The sequence below is a fragment of the Berghia stephanieae genome, chromosome 10 (genome assembly GCF_034508935.2).
Source record: "Berghia stephanieae isolate SIO BIC M18660-M18661 chromosome 10, UCSD_Bste_1.3, whole genome shotgun sequence".
Lineage (NCBI taxonomy): Eukaryota > Metazoa > Mollusca > Gastropoda > Nudibranchia > Aeolidiidae > Berghia > Berghia stephanieae.
The window spans coordinates 20,870,572-20,890,736 of NC_088369.1; the positions used below are offsets into that span (position 1 = coordinate 20,870,572).

At 36.7% G+C, this 20,165-nt stretch overlaps 3 protein-coding genes across 4 annotated transcripts in view; 2 read left to right on the forward strand and 1 right to left on the reverse strand.

Moving 5' to 3' along the window:
• Positions 1 to 6,901, forward strand: part of LOC144980792 (uncharacterized) — an 8,888-nt gene extending 1,987 nt beyond the window's left edge. Inside the window, exon 3 of the mRNA XM_078928600.1 lies at positions 5,658 to 6,901. Within this exon, the coding sequence (XP_078784726.1) occupies positions 5,658 to 5,987 (330 nt within the window). The 3' untranslated portion in view covers positions 5,988 to 6,901. The remainder of the gene's footprint in view (positions 1 to 5,657) is intronic.
• Positions 3,692 to 9,211, reverse strand: LOC144980793 (uncharacterized). The gene is made up of 3 exons (XM_078928601.1): positions 9,013 to 9,211; positions 6,603 to 6,824; positions 3,692 to 5,549 (listed from the first exon to the last, which is right to left on the reverse strand). Exons 1-3 carry the CDS (start codon positions 9,209 to 9,211, stop codon positions 5,143 to 5,145), a joined length of 828 nt encoding a protein of 275 aa, XP_078784727.1. The 3' UTR covers positions 3,692 to 5,142.
• Positions 9,212 to 9,220: 9 nt separating this feature from the next.
• On the forward strand, positions 9,221 to 19,026 carry LOC144980791 (solute carrier family 22 member 6-like). 2 transcript variants are annotated; one of them, XM_078928599.1, is made up of 3 exons: positions 9,328 to 9,431; positions 11,654 to 11,702; positions 13,008 to 19,026. In XM_078928599.1, exon 3 carries the CDS (start codon positions 13,115 to 13,117, stop codon positions 14,684 to 14,686), a length of 1,572 nt encoding a protein of 523 aa, XP_078784725.1. In that variant the 5' UTR covers positions 9,328 to 9,431; positions 11,654 to 11,702; positions 13,008 to 13,114; the 3' UTR covers positions 14,687 to 19,026. The 2 variants fall into 2 exon arrangements, with proteins under 2 accessions (XP_078784724.1, XP_078784725.1); XM_078928598.1 differs by lacking the exon at positions 11,654 to 11,702 and having other exon boundaries at positions 9,221 to 9,431.
• Positions 19,027 to 20,165: the final 1,139 nt, after the last annotated feature.

The following is a 20,165-nucleotide window of genomic DNA, read 5'->3' on the forward strand; positions in this document are numbered from 1 at the left end:
TCCGTAAATAGAATATAAATATTAAAACGCCCCTCTGAAATAAATGGTTTACCCTTCAGCCTGAAGGGGGAAAAGGAAAAAAGAAATGTATGTTGATTCCTGCTTATTAAACTTTGCGGGATTCAATTTAGAAATACATGGGCATAACTTTAAATTCTCCATCCAAATTTTTAGCGCAAGCATGTCTGCTAAACAACAGTTTGTTATGAATGAATAACAAAGAGATATCAAGCACGTCAGATATAATAATCGGATATGAATGGTAATGATAGCTGTGCCTCTGTGTCCCACGCGAATCAGGGGAGGATTAATACTACACTTTATTTAAAAATCCGAAAAACTAGAGCATTTATATAATCCAATATCCACTAAACTTGCTCAAAGCGCTTTATTAGGGGCCCCTAACCAACAGCAACACTCAACATGTATGACGGGACCCGACACCTTTTAGGCGATATTACATTTTATTCCAGCAGAGAAAATGCTGTAAACGACCAGGTACTCATTTTACACCTGAGTACGGTAACAATGTGAGTAAAGACACTTTTCCAATTATTCAACTTTGCACCACTCAGAGCATGTCTCGAACCCTGAACCTTCGGACCTGAAAACTCGAGCCATACCACTCTACCTTATAGCCGCACAAGCTATATATGGACAGATGTAAGACTGGGGTGAGAATGATTGCTTGTAGTAGTTGTGGTGATAGGATGGTAATGTGGTGGTAGTTGTAGTAGTAGTGGTGGTAGTTGTAGTAGTAGTGGTGGTGGGGATGATGATGTGGTGGTGTAGTATCAGAGGTAGGAATGATGATGTGGTGGTAGTTGTAGTATTGGTGGGAGTGTAGTATTAGCGTTGGTAGGGACAATAATGTGGTGGTGGTTGTATAAGTAGAGTGGTATGAAATAAGTGAAGAGCAATAATCATTGTAAATTGTAAATCAATACAAGTGAGACTAGATAAGTAAGCCCATATTAATATCATTGGCTTCTGGTTAGACCAAACAAGAGATTAACTTCTTAGTAAATTAGCAGTCCTAGCCCTATTTTCTGATTTCCACTTCCCAGCAATTAAGCCATAGTCACAGTACCATAATATGATAAATATAATTTACAGAGGAAAGCAGCTTGAAAAGATAACTAAATTTTATTCCGAGAACAATCCAGCATTATAGAGGTAATCAATGAAATTGAAAATGTGTTGCAATATTCCACAAAGAAATAACAAAATACAAAATTTAAACAACAGGTATAGTACTACATTTATCAATTCTAACGGCATACTTCTTCCCAAAAAATACTCAATTTGCATGATAAAACAGTATATTTATTGCTAAATTAACAAGGGTTCCCATAAGCGCTTCACATGCAATGGGATCAATCCAAAGTGCAGTCAAGAGTTTTTATCTGATTCCCCTGTCTACCCAGCAGTGCATGGGTAGCTGGGTCTATTATATCTCAGCGAGAGACTAGTGTCCTATCCAAAGGGTAACAGGCAATTGTTATTGTCTGTTTCATGCTACACAAATTCAGGCTCCATGGGTATTATGGCTCTGATGGACTACTTCTTTTTTTTTTTTTATCTTTCAATGAAATTGATATATATTTTCATTTTAATTTTAAAAACATTGTACCGATACTGCAGTTCAGCAGTACAAAATAAAATCCCATAATCGCAATGATTGCTCTCTCTAATACAATTTCCCTTCTAAATATCTAAATGTTAAAAATTAATCATTGACATATACAATGGGGTTTTTTTTTTTTATTGACAAAAACAGTTATTTGCCATATGTGCATAATTTATTCAAGTTCAAGTTGCGATTGATATTAAGGTTTAACAATAGACCACACCTATGGCAGAAAAAAGTTTGATGGAATCTTACATAGCTTTGGAGTTATTCAAACCTGAAATGTGTCAACAAATTTAAAAAAAACAAACAACACTATTTTGTGAAAGACTGCGGCTATGTGGTCTTGTATTATGACACTTGCCTTCGGACCGGAAGGCCCTGGGGTTGAGCCTCGCCTGGTGCATAGTTGAGTCCTTGGAAAAGGCTTTTTACTCACATTCTCTCATCATACTCAGGTGCAAAATGAGTACAGTGTTCTCTCTGTCCAAAAACAAAATTGTAATGTTGCCTAATAGGCATCATGTTCCGTTTTAAATGTTAAGTGTTGCTGTTACCAGGGACCGCTAGTAAAGGGCTTAGTGGATATAGCGCTGTATAAAAGGTCAATATTTGTTTGTCGTTAACCGTGTCGCAGCGATTGCGACATATCTAGGTCATTCCAGCGCCAGTAAAAAGGTTTACATCTCAACATTATCGAAAATGAAGCTTTAACCATTTATCACCATGATTCCTAGCTTGGAATGAAGATCTCAACTCATATTTGAAACATTGCAAAGGAAATAACACTACAATCTCTCTCTTTTATATGTGATCCACCATGTATTAAATCGGGGTGAATTAGTCATGGAAAACTGATTTTTAAGACAAAATTATGAAATTCTATTTGATTTATTGAACCCCATTTAGAAGCCGGAACGCATTTTTCTCCAACTAGTCAAAGTCTCAAACTTTTTAATCATAACATGCTCAATTTAAATTCAATCTTCAGCTCTAGTTCATTCCAATATAACACTGTTCGTCACATATGTTAGTGTCCTATTTCTAGATAATATATAAATTAATCTTAACTGGGAAGAAGAGAAGGCTGTAGATTAACAAGACCTGCTACGATAACGACAATATCATCCAAAGGGGAACAAGGTTAATCGTCAGTCGGCCCTGTAGAATTTTGTACTTTTTAACAAAGCCAATGACTCTCTCTACGTGAATTCTAAGACGAGAGAGCTGTCTAGAAGTAACAACCTCCTTTCCTGTTAACTGCTTCTTTCCCTTAGTGAAAGCAGGCAAATGAACTGTAACTCCTCTCGCAGCACATTCAGAACTAATCAAAAATCCTCTGTCAGCTAGAATCTCATCTCCATGCTCAAGTTTATCCAAAAAGCCAGAGTCGCATGTGATTGTTTATCTGAAACTCTCCCTCCCCATCCAGCCGACACAAATGAAATTGCTCCACAAGGCGTTATGGAGATGAGGAATTTTACAGTATTGCAATGTTTGTAATTGCTCCATGTTTGAGCTCTGGCAGTGAGTCCATCGGGCCTAGAAAATGGAACTTCGAAACAATCTATAGTAGAAATGACATTTGGAAAACACTTAAAAAGAGATGACATGTTCCTCTGGCAGACATCTCTTTCTCGCCACACAATCAATGGTCTTAAAAAAGTAGCTAAAACAGGATGTAACGAAATGCTTCCGTGTAGGCGTCAGTTTACGACAGGATGTACGTCGTCGTAGTATTAGTTGTTGTTGTTATTGTAATCCCTCCGGAACAACCCTTCTTTTGTTGATACAGGTCGTATCAGATCATGCACCTATGGCCCGGAAGTTTGAATTAAACTACGTAGTGTGGGTGTTATTGTGAGAAAGGCATCAATCTTGTTTTCTCCGTAAACTTATAAGCAAAGTAGGATCCCTGTATTCTACGGGAGTGACTTTGTTATGGTATGGCTTGATTGATATCTCGTAACTATGGGGCTGACGAATTTATTTATCCTTGATATGAGGATGTCCGGTATCAGGATGGGTTGTTGTTGTCCATGATTATGGAATCTGGGGAGTTTTAAGGAATTTCAGATGTTTACGGATATGACTAACATCCGTTTGTGTGGGTAGAATTTTGCTTCGTTTGCTTGATTTTTGCCTATAAATGCCAGAGTTTTGAGCAGTTTCTTCAGACCACTCAGCGGAGTCTTTTAGGCTCATTGTCTCAAAAGAGACCAGACAGCGGAGTCTTTTAGGCTCATAGTCTCTAAGCGATAACCACAGCGGAGTCTTTTAGGCTCATTTGTTTAACTCTTGTGTAGAGTTAGATTAAAGTCTTGTGTAGACTTTGTAGTGCTCAAAGTTCGAGCTGAGACACGTTTTGTGTTAACTCTTGTGTAGAGTGTGATTTAAGTCTTGTGTAGACTTTGCGGTGCTCAAAGTTTGAGCTGAATCAAGTTGTGTTATAACTCTTGTGTAGAGTTTGATTAAAGTCTTGTGTAGACTTAATTTGTGATTTCTATAATCTGTTCGGCTCTGGTGAGATTTTGAATAATATGTTGTGATTACAATTATGATTGTGTTTTGATATCAATATCATAATATCACTTTAAATTTTGAGTCTCAATTAATTAATCAGATAATGAAATTAATTGTGTAATATATTCTTGTTGTAAAGAAAATAAGCTTTTCTTGCTATAAAGCAATATTATTTCATATCTACAAAGTAAAGCAATATTAATCAACATTAATAAATTGATTTGTTAAAGTAAAATAATATTTACTCATTTAAAGTAAACATATTGAATGAGTTCGAATATAGATAGAGTTATATTCGTATGATTATCATGTGATAACAAAATCATTTTCTTTCTTTAAAGTGAATGAGCCGTTGGAGGCTGGGCTTTAACAAGCCAACTATAGGCTATACACTCATAGCTTGACACTAATAGAAACTGTACATTTGCCTGATTTATAAGTTACCTGTGAAGAACCATTTGCTTATTTTAATATCGGAACATTGAGAAACAATTGATCTGTTTATGAATACTGTGAAATCAGAACAATTTCAAGAAGAGACAAATTAACAATATTAGAACAACCTTACAGTTTTTGTTGAATATCAAGGACACTCTTTTGGCTTTCTTCTACACGTCTGGATTGTGTTTAGTTAGTTAGTTAATTATTAGTTGCCTGTATGACTGTGATGGTTGCAACCTATCTGTGAGATTGTCTGATGTGGTAGCGGTTTGGTAAAGTATTGATAATTAATTGATTTAATTATATATTTTCATATCGCTTTCATATCATATTCATCTTCACACCATCTCCATCAATTTGTCATCCATCCATTTGATTTCATACTTATGACATCTATCATTTCATCTTCATATCTCATAATATCTTTGTTATATTGTAATAAAATATATCTTCATTTAGCTTCAAAACCTTTATCAACGTATTGTGTTTGGTTATTGATCGGTGTCGTAGCTTGAATATAGCACACATAAACAAGGTTGCAAACTGCGCTACATAAGCATACGGTTTACGTGCGCACTTTGTGACACAGGAATTACTTTATGAATGACTCTCGCCACTGATGAATTGGAAATCCTGAATCTTAATGCTAAATCTATATTGCTGCTAAAATGTCTAATTTTCATCAAAACCAATAACAACTGATCATCACAAGAAATTGATTTGTTTTGAAGAACAGGAGCAAGTTCCGTTGATAAAAATGTGAAACAGTCAATAGTCACTCCTGCGAAAAAATGAATGTCTTTCTTTACATTGTTGAAAGTAAATCGTTGATCTGCCAAATCTCTCTTAAGTTTATTATTTTCTTCCCTCAATTCAGCCAATATCCCACGAAGATTCAAACAGTCCCTTATACACTTTTCAACAATGTCAGAGACACTGCCATCTGTTTGAGTTCCTGAAAGAAGAAACATAGAAAAGTTAGAATATGTGCAATAATTTAATAATTACACTACATATATATATATATATGTTTAACAAGTCATCGTTTATTCTTTCTCATCAGGTTCAACCGGCAAGACTTCGTGATATCAACTTTAAGAAACCAAAACATGGTGAAGATAACTGTTCGACTCCAGTTCCTGCTCGTCCAAAAATCTCAACAAAAACTGTAGATTTGGATGATATTAAACGTTTTCCTAATTCAGTCGTGCTGAAATCTCTCAGTTGTACAAATGATGTGCCATTGACCATTGAGAAAGCAATAAAAAATTCTAAGGACAAGTTTCTAGAGGCAGTGACAAAAAGTATGACAGATGCAGCAATTGTCTTGAAGAAGAGACAAGAAAGCAATCTCAATCTGTCTTGTGGTTTGAGCACCGTTATGGAAGATTAACATCTTCAACTATGCACAAAATATTGCATGCCAGGAGTGATGATACCATAGTTAAAACAATGGTGGAGAGAAAAGATTTAAGCAATGTGCCAGCTATCAAGCACGGAAGAGAGTTGGAGGAGCCAGCACGTAAAGTCTACACGAATCACCAATCTGGTCTGCACAATAACTTTTCTTGTTCTTCATCAGGCCTGATTTTAAATAAGATGTATCCCTTTTTGGGGCATCGCCGGATGGAGTTGTACACTGTGATTGCTGCGATAAAGGCTGTTTAGAGATTAAATCACCTTACAAGTACAAGGACGGGTTACCCCATGACATAAGTACAGACAATAATTTTCCACTATTTCAACATAATGACTCCCTCGCAGTGAAGAAAACGCATCAATATTATTCTCAAGTGCAGATGCATATGTTAATCAGTGGTGTTAAATATTGTGACTTTTTCCTTGCAACAAACAAGACTTGTCTGCTTGTCAGAGTAAGTCGAGATGAGAATTTCATCAAGGAAATGATTGAGAAAGTATCAAATATATACACTCGCATCACAAACGCTCTGATTACTTTTATCTTGTAACGTGGCTAGACCTGTTTCTTCATGTTATTTATGCTTACCAACGTCTTTGGTTCTTTCATCCAGTTCTGCAGAAACAGAGTCAACAGATTGTTGCAACTGGATTAGAGCCTTTGCAGCAGTCTCCCTGTCTATTTTTTCCTGTCGTCTTTCTCGGGAAGTAAATCTCCTAACACTTGTGTCCCTACTCCTGTTCGTAGTCCCATACCCCAACTCTTTGGAGGGCACATAATCAGGATGCTGTTTGTTCTCATGTGGTTTTCCTGTTAATTAAAAAAAAATATAAATTGTTAAACATGCACATGCTAAGAAGAGAGGAATTAAAAATTCAATAATTCTGGTACGGTTGTTAGTTCTGTTTTTTAAATAAAAATTCAAAGACTATGACACGGCACTCCTTTGACCAACTGCAGTAGGAAAAAATGATATATGTATTATGGAAGTTCTGATAGCTCAGATGGTTGGCAGAGCATTTGTTTCACATGTTTAATATTGAGAGGAAAATGTTTCCTTATCGTAAGACAAATTGAAATCAAGACTGGCATTAACCTATCCCCCCCCCCCCTTATCGTAAGACTGAAATTGAAATCAAGACTGGCATTAACCTATCAAGGACGAGACAATTTCTTTCAAATAAAATTTTTTCTTCCATTATTTATCTGGTATAGGGGGTCCCGATAGTTCAGTTGGTAGAGCACTAGCTTCACACTCAAAGGGACTAAGATTGATCCTGAGTGAAACCGATATATTTTTTTTCTGACTATCCACCTGGCAAAAATTACTTTGTGATAGATTGGCACCCTATCCAAAGGATAGCAAGCTCCTCCCCACCCCTTGATGTTCTAAATCAAATAAAACATCCTCACAATTTGGATTTCAACAGCACTGCCCGTTCATCTATTTCAATAGAGAGAGCAGTAATAGCAATGCTACCCGAGTTTCATTGAAGCTCAAGTATCATCGCTCTTGCTGTTTGGTAACAATGGCAAAATATTATTAGAGCAAAGCAGAACACCACTCTAGTTTTACAAAGGTTCCAACACACAAGTGACATTTTTCCTAAAACTGCCATCTTGCTTTGTTTACACAAAGACAATGGCCAGATTATTCAGTATTCTAAGACTAAAAATCCTTTCTACTAATCAAAAATGTAACCAAATTCTAAATGTGCCATTTTGGTGATCAAAATATTAATAATAATAATAATTTTTCAAATTTTTACATTACACCCGATATTACAAGTGAGCCAGGTGAAGAAGATTGTGCGGCTATGTGGTCTAGTGGTATGACACTCGCTTTCGGATCGGAAGGTCCTGGGTTCGAGCCTCGCGTTCGGCGCATAGTTCAGTCCTTGGGAAAGACTCTTTACTCATATTCTCACACCATACTCAGGTGTAAAATGAGTACCTGGCCGTTAACAGCGTTGTCTGTCCGAAAAATTGTAATATCGCCTAACAGGCGTCATATCCCGTCCTACATGTTAAATGTTGCTGTTGACCAGGGAGCCCTTGTAAAGCGCTTTGAGCACATTTAGTGGATCTTGCGCTATATAAAGCCCAATATTGTCAAGATTTTTAGAGAGAGAGAGAGAGAGGGGGGGGGAGATTTTCGTTTATTTTTTATTTTTTTCAAAATCTCTCTCTCTCTCTCTCTCTCTCTCCCCCCCCCCCTCTCTCTCTCTCTCTCTCTCTCTCTCTCTCTCAAAATGCACAAGATTGTGCTATTTACTATTGTTTATAAAGAACAAACAAGGTGGCAACTCAGTCTCTGTATAAACTAAGCCAGATGGCAGCAGGGACCTCGCTCCTTATCCAATGCCGAAGCCGAAACGGTTTTGTAAAAAAAAAAAAAAAAACACCCAAAAATGTTCGTGTCGTAAGTGATGGAAGTTGAAGTCGGCTTATTATAAAATCGTTTTTAAGGTCTGTTTGGATTATCCTTTTTCAACAGATAATGTGAATATAACATAAACTTGAAGAATAGCCAAGCTAAATGAAAATTAAATTGACTGATGAGTACGCGAGGCTGAGTTGCGAACGACAACTGGGCTCCGACATTCCGATCCCAGTGTCATTCATGTCACCGTACCGTGTTACTATCTACACACTACACACTACAATACATTGTTAGTCACTGGTCATGCCTTTTTTTTTTTTGTTTGTATGTTTTACGCAAGCTTAATAAAAAATTAAATTGACTGATTAAATGAATACGTGAGGCAGAGTTGCGAACGACTCGTGTGTTCCGACATTCCGACCCCAGTGTCAGTCATGTTCACCGTAGGCTACTGTGTCACTGTGTTACGTTACTGTCAACACACTACACTACACTGCATTGTTAGTGACTGGTCATGTCTTTTTTTTTGTTTGTATGTTTCTTTTAATATGGGTAAATCTACAAAGAATAATAATAGAAATGTTCAAAACAAAAACTAGATTAACTATTACTTGCCTGTAATAAAGTGCTTTCCACAAACACGATGACTGGCCGTTGGGGTCCATTGCTGGTTTGTTGCCGTCGGGTCTTTTCGTTTTATGGCGCTCAGCCATTTTTCTCTCCTGTCCAGAGGCCATTTCGGTATGCGATGGAGACTAACTTCTCCTTTCTTCGCTCTGCTTGTACATTTTATTATACAACAACTATGAGGCATGATAATGTGTTAATAGTTTTGACGTGCCAGCTAGATAGATGGTGGAGGTAATGAGAACCATGTGGGTTTGTTATTGTTTTCCTACCTCCACTAAACCCGCGCATCCAGTTGCGCACCCACGCTGATTTTGGCCAATTGGGATCCTGATCAACGACATTTTTAATTCGAAGTCTTTGTTTCAAGATGGCAACGGACGATGGCACGAATGTTCTTTATACAAGTAAGAATTCATTTATTAACTCTGTTTTGTTTTATCGCCTCTCTCTCTCTCTCTCTCTCTCTCTCTCTCTCTCTCTCTTCTCTCTCTCTCTCTCTCTCTCTCTCGCCTGCTCGCTCGCCTTATCTATGTTTCTCTCTCTCTCTCTCTCTCTCTCTCACTCTCTCTCTCTCTCTCATTCACTCATTCTCTATCTATCTATCTATCTATCTATCTATCTATCTATCTATCTATCTATCTATCTACCTATATCTCTTCTCTCGCCCCCTCTTTGTTAATTGATCCCGCTGTAAATGTCCTTCTTTCTTTCTTTCCTTTTTTTTTAAAAATCTATATCTATCTTCCTTTCTTTCATTGTTCCTTTCTCTATTTTTCTTCTTCTTCTTCTTCTTCTTCTTCTTCTTCTTCTTCTTCTTCTTCTTCTTCTTCTTCTTCTTCTTCTTCTTCTTCTTCTTTATCATCATCATCATCATCATCATCATCATCATCATCATCATCATCATCATCATCATCATCAACATTTTCATCATCATCTTATATCATCATCATCAGCAGCATCGTCATCGTCATCATTGACACGTTACTGTAGAACGAGCTTAAGTCACAATGGGATATTAGCTTTAGGCAACCATGAGTTGGTATTTTTCAAACCTGTTGCTATGCTATCTTGTGATGACAACGCCTCTCAGTCGTCATATGAATACTACTCACCATGGTTATACAAACCCATGGCAGGCCGCCAAATGTCACTTGCTATCCTTCACACACTGCAGGGTTGATTGTGTGAAGTACGTTCGTGTCCGGAAGATAGCAAGGCATAGTGCAGGCTACTTTACTGTGCAAGTCCGTGAATGGGTGACCAAATCACAGTACAGAGAAGGCAAATCTGTTATTATATATGTCCCAATAAAAGTATAACACAGAAGGCCGAAACTATTTTATACAGACCGGTACAGAATAAAACAAATGTAACACAGGAGACCAAACACTGTGTTGTAAAATATCAAAAGCTGGTCGGTCGGTGATGAATGGGAGCGATCTAGATTCATGTTTTCGTCCAACCTCGTCATCGATCACATGATTTGTTGCTGTACAACGATTGGACATTTCGCAATGTATCTAAACACGCTGCCTTGTTTATGAAAGTTGTAAACATACTCATGAGTCGTGCTGAGCTCAAAAGGACCAATTGTAACGTTGGATATTTCTTAAACTGTGAACACTTTTCACTATGTAGGTCATTTTGAGCACACTTTGCAATGTGACCAATGACCTCGAGCACATGGAAATGTATTATAGATCATGCCCATTAAAAAGCGACATAATATGTCGTAATATCACATCTCAGTGATACTGTGTGATAGTAAAAAGGTGCCCGTTAACTATTGAGTCTCAAGTCTCTATCCAGATCCAGAAGGATAGTACTACTACTACTACTACTACTACTACTACTACTACTACTACTACTACTACTACTACTACTACTACTACTATTTGTTCGGCTATGTGGTCTTGTGATATGACACTCGATTTCGGATCGGAAGATCCTGGGTTCGAGCCTCGCTCGGCGCATAGTTGAGTCCTTTGAAAAGGCTCTTTACTCTCATTCTCTCACCGTACTCAGGTGTAAAATGAATGCCTGGCCGTCAACAGCGTTGTCTCTGTCTAAAAAATATGTAATATCGCCTAACAGGCGTCGTGTCACGTGTTTACCATTTACGTGTTGCTGTTGGCTAGGGATAACTTGTAAAGCGCTTTAAGCACGTTTAGTGGATATTGCTCTATATAAAAGCTCACGTTTTTTACAACAACAACAACAACAACAACAACAACTACTACTACTACTACTACTACTACTACTACTACTACTACTACTACTACTACTACTACTACTACTACTACTACTACTATTTCTACTACTACTACTTCTTCTTCTTCGTATCCTTCTTATTCTTCCACTTATCCTTCTTATTCTTCCTCTTCTACAACTAATAAACAGATTTGCTCAGTCAGACGATTAATACTGTAGATATATGGATTAAAATGAATAAAAATAGATACAATACATCAAGTCATTGACTACGCTCAATATAACTTAATTGTGTTATTCGACTACTGAAGAACGTTTGATGTGTAATCAGTTGGTCTGAGGTTCGATATGTCTAGTCCAAACAGGCAGATTTTTCAAAGGATGAGTTTTATTGTCTTTTTCTTTCTACTTTCAGTTTTTTCTTCATAATGGTTCATAAATATTCGTCATCAGAGTCAGCCTAGGTAATATTTGGTGTTCATCAGGGTACAGTACTCAGCCCCTTCCTATTCTTAATCTACATTAATGATATAGCAAATCGATTCAGGAGGGAAATGAGGGGGGGGGGGGGGGGATGGAAAGATCAATTGAGGCAAGAATTATCCCGCAGATGTTGTGCTATAAAGTTGTTCATTTGAAGCAAGCTTTGTGTGTATGTTTTTGAGAGAGAGAGAGAGGGAGAGAGAGAGAGAGAGAGAGAGATAGATAGATAGATAGATAGATAGATAGATAGATAGATAGATAGAGATAGATTGAAGGATAGAGAGAGAGAGAAAGATAGATAGAGATAGATAGATAGATTGATAGATAGATAGATAGATAGATAGCGAGAGAGAGAAAGAGAGAGAGAGAGAGAGAGAGAGAGAGAGAGAGAGAGAGAGAGAGAGAGAGAGAGAGAGAGAGGAAACGATTGACAAACTTCAATCTAATGTCAGTCAAAGCAGGATTCATAACTTGCATTCTTTGGAATATTTGACGTGATTGATATGAGGACATTGAGAAACCAAACCTTCTCTTTTTCTTGTTGCTGTTGCTGTTGTTGTTGTTGTTGTTGTTGTTGTTGTTATTGATGCAGTTGTTATTAATGATGTTGTTGTTGTTATGGTGGTGGTGGTGCTGCTGCTGATTACCTAATATTATAAATTCATATTATGATGAACGTTTTAAAGAGAGGGAGTCAAGATCACGTGATTTACACAACATTTCAGAATCCTTTAGTTTTGTATTATAAGATTCTTTAACTCCTACGTTTAGAATTTCAAACAAGCTCTTAAAGCCTTGAGAACTCATATTGGACACGAATTCAAAATGCCAAAGGCAAGAGTTGAAGAATATTTCCATTATTTCCATCCAGTGACCCCACCTATATTATTTCTTATCAAATGGGTTTTTTAAATGTTTTTTTAATACTTTTGGTACAATGATTGGGTATTGAATGAATGAATTTGATATTTACAATCATAATTGTAGTCTGATTATCATTATGAGTCAAAATCTATTTTTAGTAAAACTGAATGTGTGAGAAAACAATATTTCATTTATACGTTGTCTTATTTCCTTTTTTTTTCGTTTGATTTGTTTGTTTTGATTTTCTTTTTGTTTTTGCTCTTCTTCTTCTTCTTCTTCTTCTTCTTCTTCTTCTTCTTCTTCTTCTTCTTCTTCTTCTTCTTCTTCTTCTTCTTCTTCTTCTTCTTCTTCTTCTTTTTCTTCCTCTTCTTCTTGTAAACATGAGTAATGACTTTTCTCGTTCTGAAACTTTCTCCCTCCAGGTAAATCAGAGTACATCATACAGCATGTCGTCGGATGTGGACCTTTTCAAGTCCTTGTATTTCTAGCAGTTTTCGTTCTGGGCTACTTGGCCAATACCTCCAGTCAGATGTTCATGGTGTTTGGAAACTACGACCCAGGGTGGCGATGCTTGGACTCAAAAATGACCACTAATGTCCCAGAAAATTCTACATCAAAATACAGCCATCATTCCATTACAATCGTAGAGACTAATGGAAAGTTGATCACAAATTCATCTGCAGAATTTATCACAGACAATTGCACACTTTATGACTCATGTCAACACATAGAATTCAGACCTGGTACATCTACAATCGTCACAGAGTGGGGTCTGGTATGTGGAAAAGCCTGGATTGCTTCCCTTATCATATCATTACAGTATGCAGGGATGGCCGTTGGGGCAACATTTGTTGGTTATTTAGGAGACGCCATAGGAAGAAAAATGACCATGTACTCCACTTTGGCAATCACATGCGTCATCAGTGTGATTTCTATATTCGCCACTTCCTGGGAGATGTTTGCAGTTATGCAATTTTTCATAGGTTTGTCCCTGTCTGGATTTGTAATCCTGAATTTTGTTTACATGGTTGAATTTGTCACCAGAAAATGGAGAAATCCTATTTCTAATGTACCAAGTTTTACTATAATGACCATTATTTTTGCTGTGGTGTGCATGTTACTGAAGGATTGGCGTCATATTCGTATATTTGGAGCAGTTGTAGTTGGAATCAGCATCGTTCCTGTCTTCTGGCTACCTGAAAGTTTTCGTTGGCTTGAAGTAACAAATAAAACCTCAAAGTTTGAGAAGGTTATAAAGAAAATGTCAAAACTAAATGGTAAAGTTTTGCCACCTCTGGAAGACATCGAATCTATAATTAACTGCAGCAGAGAGGGGGGAAAGGTTGTGAAAAATTCCGAAGAGGGATCAAAAAATTCTAAAGATTTGCCAATAACTGATACCATTGGATCTGTAAAGTCTACACATGAATCAGAAACCGGCAGAAATGAGGCAATGAATGAAAACACGAGTTTACTACCACTACAGGATAAAGCACGTTCCAGCATTTGTGACTTGTTTAAACCTACGTACAGAAAATATACTTTACTTTTAATTTTGCCAAATTTCACGACGAGTTTAATTTATTTCGCATTGGGTTTCGGCGTCAAAGCGTTAAGCGGAGACTTTTACATAAATCTTATTATGATGAATGCTTTTGATATGTTGTTCTCCCCAATATTCATGATTCTTCCAAATGTAATTGGACGAAAACCTTCAAGCATTGCATTTTCTGGAATCTCTGGAGTGTGTTTATTGACATCAGCCTGCTTCCATCATCTAGCCTCGGGTTATGCCAAAACTACAGGAGTTTTGATAATGGCTATTATTGCAAGGTCTACCATTGGTGGGTTTTGGGGAGTAATGTTGACATACACGGTAGAACTTTACCCCACTGTTGTCCGAGGACTTGGGACAAGCTGGATGAACTTTTTACTTCGTCTGGGAGGAGTAGCGGCCCCTTTTCTTATTCCACATGATCCGGATTCTTTTTTCACCTGCTATATCATCATGGCTGGCCTCGCTATCTCGTGTTCTGGTATTACCATGCTACTTCCGGAAACAAAAGGGAGGCAACTTAAAGAGACTCTCGAAGTCGAATGAATGTCAATAACAGTGACAAAATCATCTTATCTTCTTAAACTCTAATTATATTACCGTAAGAGGGCGACTCAAAAGGCAATGGGACTCAACATAGTCTCCACCTCTCTCAATACCCACAGCCCCCCTTTTTGTAAGGCCATGTATACCGTCCTCGTAAAACTAGTTGACTGAACTTTGAGCCAATTTTTCACTGTCTTGGTTTCTTCATAATCTTCAAAGCGATCTTCCCTCATTGCCTCCTTCAGTTGACCAAAAAATATAAATGTCAGAAAGTGTCAAGTCTAGTGAATTAATAAGGAGGATGAGACAGCGTTGTCCATCAAAATGATGCGATTACCTCCTTTTTCCTGGCACTTGTGTGTGGAAGGGCATTTTAATGAAGAAACAATACTCGTTCCGTCTCCAAAGCTGGTCTAACTCGACAAATTCTTGCTTTCAGTTTCTTCAACTATTTGTATCATTCAGGGTTGACAATGGCTCCCTGTGGAAGGAAATCAACGAGGATTACACTGCTAATGTCCCAAAACACTGTCGACATGATTTTCCCAGCTGATTTCTCAGATTTGACGTTTTTGGTCTTTGGGAAAGAGGGGTGTCGCCATTCCAATTATTATCTCTTCGACTAAAACACTACATCTACAATATGCCGGAGTTTTATAGACGTTACCAATACGTTTAAAAATGTTAAGTGAAACATGAAATTCAATGACAGCTTTCTGTCGCTGACGGACATCAGATAACACAAGAGGGTTTAAAACAAACACGGAAGCCGAGACTAAAGTACAAAGACTGGAAAATTCAAAAGTGGCAAAAAGGTTTTAATCGCAGACGATACGTATCTCTAGATCAGTTCATCACATGTCAAGTCAAACATTCTCTCTCTAATATTGTTTATCTGTAACAATTACTTAAATTTGGCACATATTTTCGCAGCCTCTAACTTCAGTTTGGTGATTACGTCTCATCAAATTCTCTCTAACAGACAGTAAACTTCAAAGGTTACGCATACCATCAATCTTCAATAATCAAATGCAATGTTTAGTTAAATGAATGGAAAGATAGAAGTATTTTCAGAGAAATAAATGCTATTAAGAACAGACACTCATCTGTTTGAATTCTTGTACTACTGCATTGTGGAAATTAACAAAAATCGAAGCAAATCTTTTTTGAGTCAACGGGTAACAGAATTAAAGTTAAATGAAGAATAGTTGGCAAGTTACTCATATATCAATCTGGAAAAGATAGTTTAATAATTTTTAGATTTGCCAGTAATTCTGTGCTTGATGATAAAAATCTAACAATGGCTTTAGGGAACAATGTTGACCCCAACCATATTTTAAATAAAGAAGAATAGATAGATTATTATGACTTAATAATGCCGTGAGAGATTTAAATTTGCGTCTCCTTTTTTGTTGCGGATGAGATTATCATTACTTGATAATGTCAAGACACATAAATTACGTCATCCTTTTGTTGCGGATGTGCTAGAGTTGTGTAGAATCAATGGAAGCCAAAGAGCAATTTAAGGACTGATTATTACGGCTAAGCAGATTTTCTTTGTTATCATAATTTGAGTCTGCAGGTAATATAATAAGGCTTAAATCCAAAAAATAAAAATGCAAGTGACATATTTCAGATAATTATTGTCTATGCCTGAAATTATCCCATAAGAGTAGTTTTAAACTTTTGATTTCCCATTCGAGACACTGGTTTAGTGAATAAATCTGCAACATTGTCATCAGTATGTATGTATTTGACATTCGGTCTTTTCTCAGTTATTTCATCCCTTATGAATTGATATTTACTGTCTATATGTTTAGACCTTTGGTGTTTGACTGGGTTCTTTACTAATGCGATTGCTCCCTGATTGTCACAGAGCAGGTTGAAATGGGTTAGGTCTAGATTACTTATTTCATGAAGAAATGACTGAGGGTATTTTCCTTCTTGTGTTGTAGATACAAGGGACATGTATTCGACTTCACAGGTTGATAAAGCTATTGTTGGTTGTTTTCTGGATTTCCAGGAGATTACTGGACCAGTTTCAGAGATTTTAAAACAAGACCCAGTGATGATTTTTCTATCTTCACAGTTTTCCCAGTCTGCATCGCAAAAATCTGTCACCCTAAATGGCTCAGCAGATTTTCAGAAAGTCAATTTCTGATCAATGGTTCCTTTTAAATAGTGTGCTTTGCCATTGTCATGTGACATGCTTTAGCGTTGCTCGTGTATTGAGAGAGCCTGGGCAATGTCTACGATGTAAATGAGTGCACCAACTATTTGTTTGTAAAATATCAGCTCATCACTATTAGGGAGTTCAGAATTGTCTCTGATCCAGGGTTTTCATTTCACAATGTGTGCATCTTGGCTTGCAGTCCTGCATGACAAATCTCTCTAGGATCTTTGCAATGTAAATACTTTGTGACATGGTTATTTCTTCTTTGTAAATTTCAAATTGTATAAATAGAAAATATGATATCTTTCCCAAGTCTTTCATATATGGAATTTTTCTTTAAAACTTCTTTTGACAGATTTTATAATGGAAGTTTCAGATGCAACTAGAATATCATCCATCCATACTAAAATGAGAACAGAATTGTCTTGTTTGAAATATACACAGGGATCATGTGTTGACCTGATAAAACCTTCATTTATCAAATGACTGTCAAGAATACTGTTCCAGTTTCTTTGCTTTAATCCATATAAACTCGTTTTGAGATTCAGCTCAAGATTTTCACCTATATCATTTCTGAATTAGATCCCCTCTGGTTGTTTCTTATAAATTTCACTGTCAATGGGGACATTTAAAAAATGCAGATTTAACATCTAATTGGGGACTTTCAAAATCAAATTGTAAATAAAGCAAGTTGAGCAAAAATGCGAATAGAACTCATGCGAGTAGTGGAAGAAACGGTTTCACGACAATCAATGCCTTCTATCTGAACGTAGCCTTTCGCAACAAAACGAGCTTTGTACGTCTCATTCCCATCCTTGTCTGACTTCATGGTGTAAACCCATTTACCACCTATTATCTGTCGGTCTTTTGGGAACAAGGTCATATGTATCATTAACCAAGAGATTGTAACTCATTTTTCATCGCTTGTTTCCAGGTTTTAGCATTGTTGCAAGAAATTTGCATTGTAACATTAATGTGTAACAACATTCAGTTCATCATCTTCATTGCATTCATAATCATCAAGATATTTTAATTTAGGTCTTCTTACTTTTCCCTTGTGTGAGGCATTGCCTGTGTCATTTACACTTTCATTTCAATTTCAGTAGTTTGACTCATAGGTTTAACATCTTGATTATTTTTCTGTAGTGCAGTTTCATCATCATTTAAGAGAAGGGGGTTCAAATAATTTCGTACTGTTTCATCAACAATGCCCTTGTCATCATTTTCATTCATATTCATATTGAAATCAACATTTGCTTTATTATAAATAAAAATCAAACCATTGCCATTTTCATCATTTGCATTATCATTCTTATACTTATTGCTTTTTATGAATTTTAAACATCTGATTTTTTTTGACAACTTGAATGTCAGGAGAGTATACAAGGTAAGCTGGACTGTATTTGTCATAGCCCACAAAAATGCCTTTTTCTGACTTTGGCTCCAACTTTTTAGGGTTCTGAATCGAAGAGAAGCATGTAAGACCAAAAACATGCATGTTGGAGATGTTGGGTTTTTGTTTTGTCCTAAGCTCAAATAGAGTTTTCCCAATTCTCTTATTGATACACATATTTCTTATATGTAAGAAGATGCCATAACAGCATATGACCACATGAATTTGGGTAGCTTTGACTCGAGAAGCAAATATCTTGCCATCTTGAAAAGCGTTCTCCAATGTCGCTCAGCCGTGCCATTTTGGTGAGGGCTGAAAGGCGCACTTTTCTTATGGTAAATGAGGTTTTCAGTGAGAATTGAACTAAATTCATTTGAGATAAAATCTCCCAATTGGTCACTACGTATTTTCTTCAATTTGCCAAATGGAGTCATATTTGAATTTGAGAGACATTTCTTAAAAGCATGGACAGTATCCGATTTCTGTTTTAGAATATAAACGAGTGTTAGATCAACACCTATCAGTTTGATGTCATAGTATCCCCTTATTCTCATAAGGCCGAGAAATTTGATTTGCCACAATTCGAAGTTTCTCTCGTCGCCATCAAAATACGGTAAATTGTATGAGGATGATGCTGCTGCCATACATATTTATTGTAAATTCAAATTATCACGAATGTTCATTTGAAGAAATATGACGTAATATGATCTCCTGGGCCCATACGCTGTTAAGGTATGGGTTATGTAGAATAAAACAATTTAAATTTAAGATTAAGATGGTTGTTATAATTCTGTGATTTTATTTTTCGTGAATTCTTCTGCAAAAATCAGGTAACATGAACATATACAAAACGAAACAGGAAGTAAACAATCATAGAGCTGAGGTTACTCCACACACTATTTTTATATTCAACACTAAACAACAACAACAACAACAACTACTACTACTACTACTACTACTACTACTACTACTACTACTACTACTACTGCTACTACTACTACTACTACTACTACTACTACTACTACTACTACTACTACTACTACTACTACTACTACTACTACTACTACTACTTTTTCTTCTTCGTATCAACCTTATTCTTCCTCTTTCTTATTCATTCTCTTCTACAACTCTAATAAACGGATTGACTCATTCAGACGATTAATACTGTAGATATGCATACAAAAAGAATAAAAATAGATACAACACATCAAGTCATTGACAGAGAAAGAGAAAGGGAGAGAGAGAGAGAGAGAGAGAGAGAGAGAGAGAGAGAGAGAGAGAGAGAGAGAGAGAGAGAGAGAGTGGAAACTATTGACCAACTACAATCTAATATCAGTCAAATCAAAGCAAGATACATAACTTGCATTCTTTAGAATACTTGACTTGATTAATATGAGGAAATTGAGAAACCAAACCTTCTCTTTTTGTTGTTGTTGTATTTTTTTGTTGTTTTTGCTGTTGATGATCGGGCCGAAAAGTATCATTGAATATAATGGTAAATGAGACAATAATATTTTACTCAGTAATGCCTCGCGAAGTCCCAGGTTTGAGAATTTTTGCCAAGAATATTTTGAAGAACGAGTTTTCTGACCAAATTCTTAAACGTACGTTGGGAATCGCTATCTCGCCGTGCCGCATTCATTTGCAAGCACGTACACATTCTGTACCTAACCGATTTGGATTTGGATCGTTGATAGCTCTAAAGGTTTGGAATGATCTGTATGAATTCCCACTATGTGGTACTGTAAGTAAATAACATGAGTGCCTGTTTGCAATAGTCATTTTGCCCAGGCCATTATTGCGGGATCTTCACTTTTACACATATTATATGATAATAAACTAATCGCTGACACCTCCCCCTTCATCTCTCTCTCTCTCCCTCTCCCCCCCCCCCCTTCTCTCTCTTTCTCTAT

Excerpts from the sequence above, each read along its gene's own strand:
- LOC144980791 (XM_078928598.1), top strand. The coding sequence starts at position 9,395 with ATGGCAACGGACGATGGCACGAATGTTCTTTATACAA. Across the intron at positions 9,432-13,007 it reads CACGAATGTTCTTTATACAA|GTAAATCAGAGTACATCATA; the intron begins GTAAGAATTCAT and ends TTCTCCCTCCAG.
- LOC144980793 (XM_078928601.1), bottom strand. The coding sequence starts at position 9,211 with ATGCCTCATAGTTGTTGTATAATAAAATGTACAAGCAGAGCGAAGAAA. Across the intron at positions 6,825-9,012 it reads TGGAAAGCACTTTATTACAG|GAAAACCACATGAGAACAAA; the intron begins GCAAGTAATAGT and ends TTTAATTAACAG. Across the intron at positions 5,550-6,602 it reads TGAAAGAACCAAAGACGTTG|GAACTCAAACAGATGGCAGT; the intron begins GTAAGCATAAAT and ends TTCTTCTTTCAG.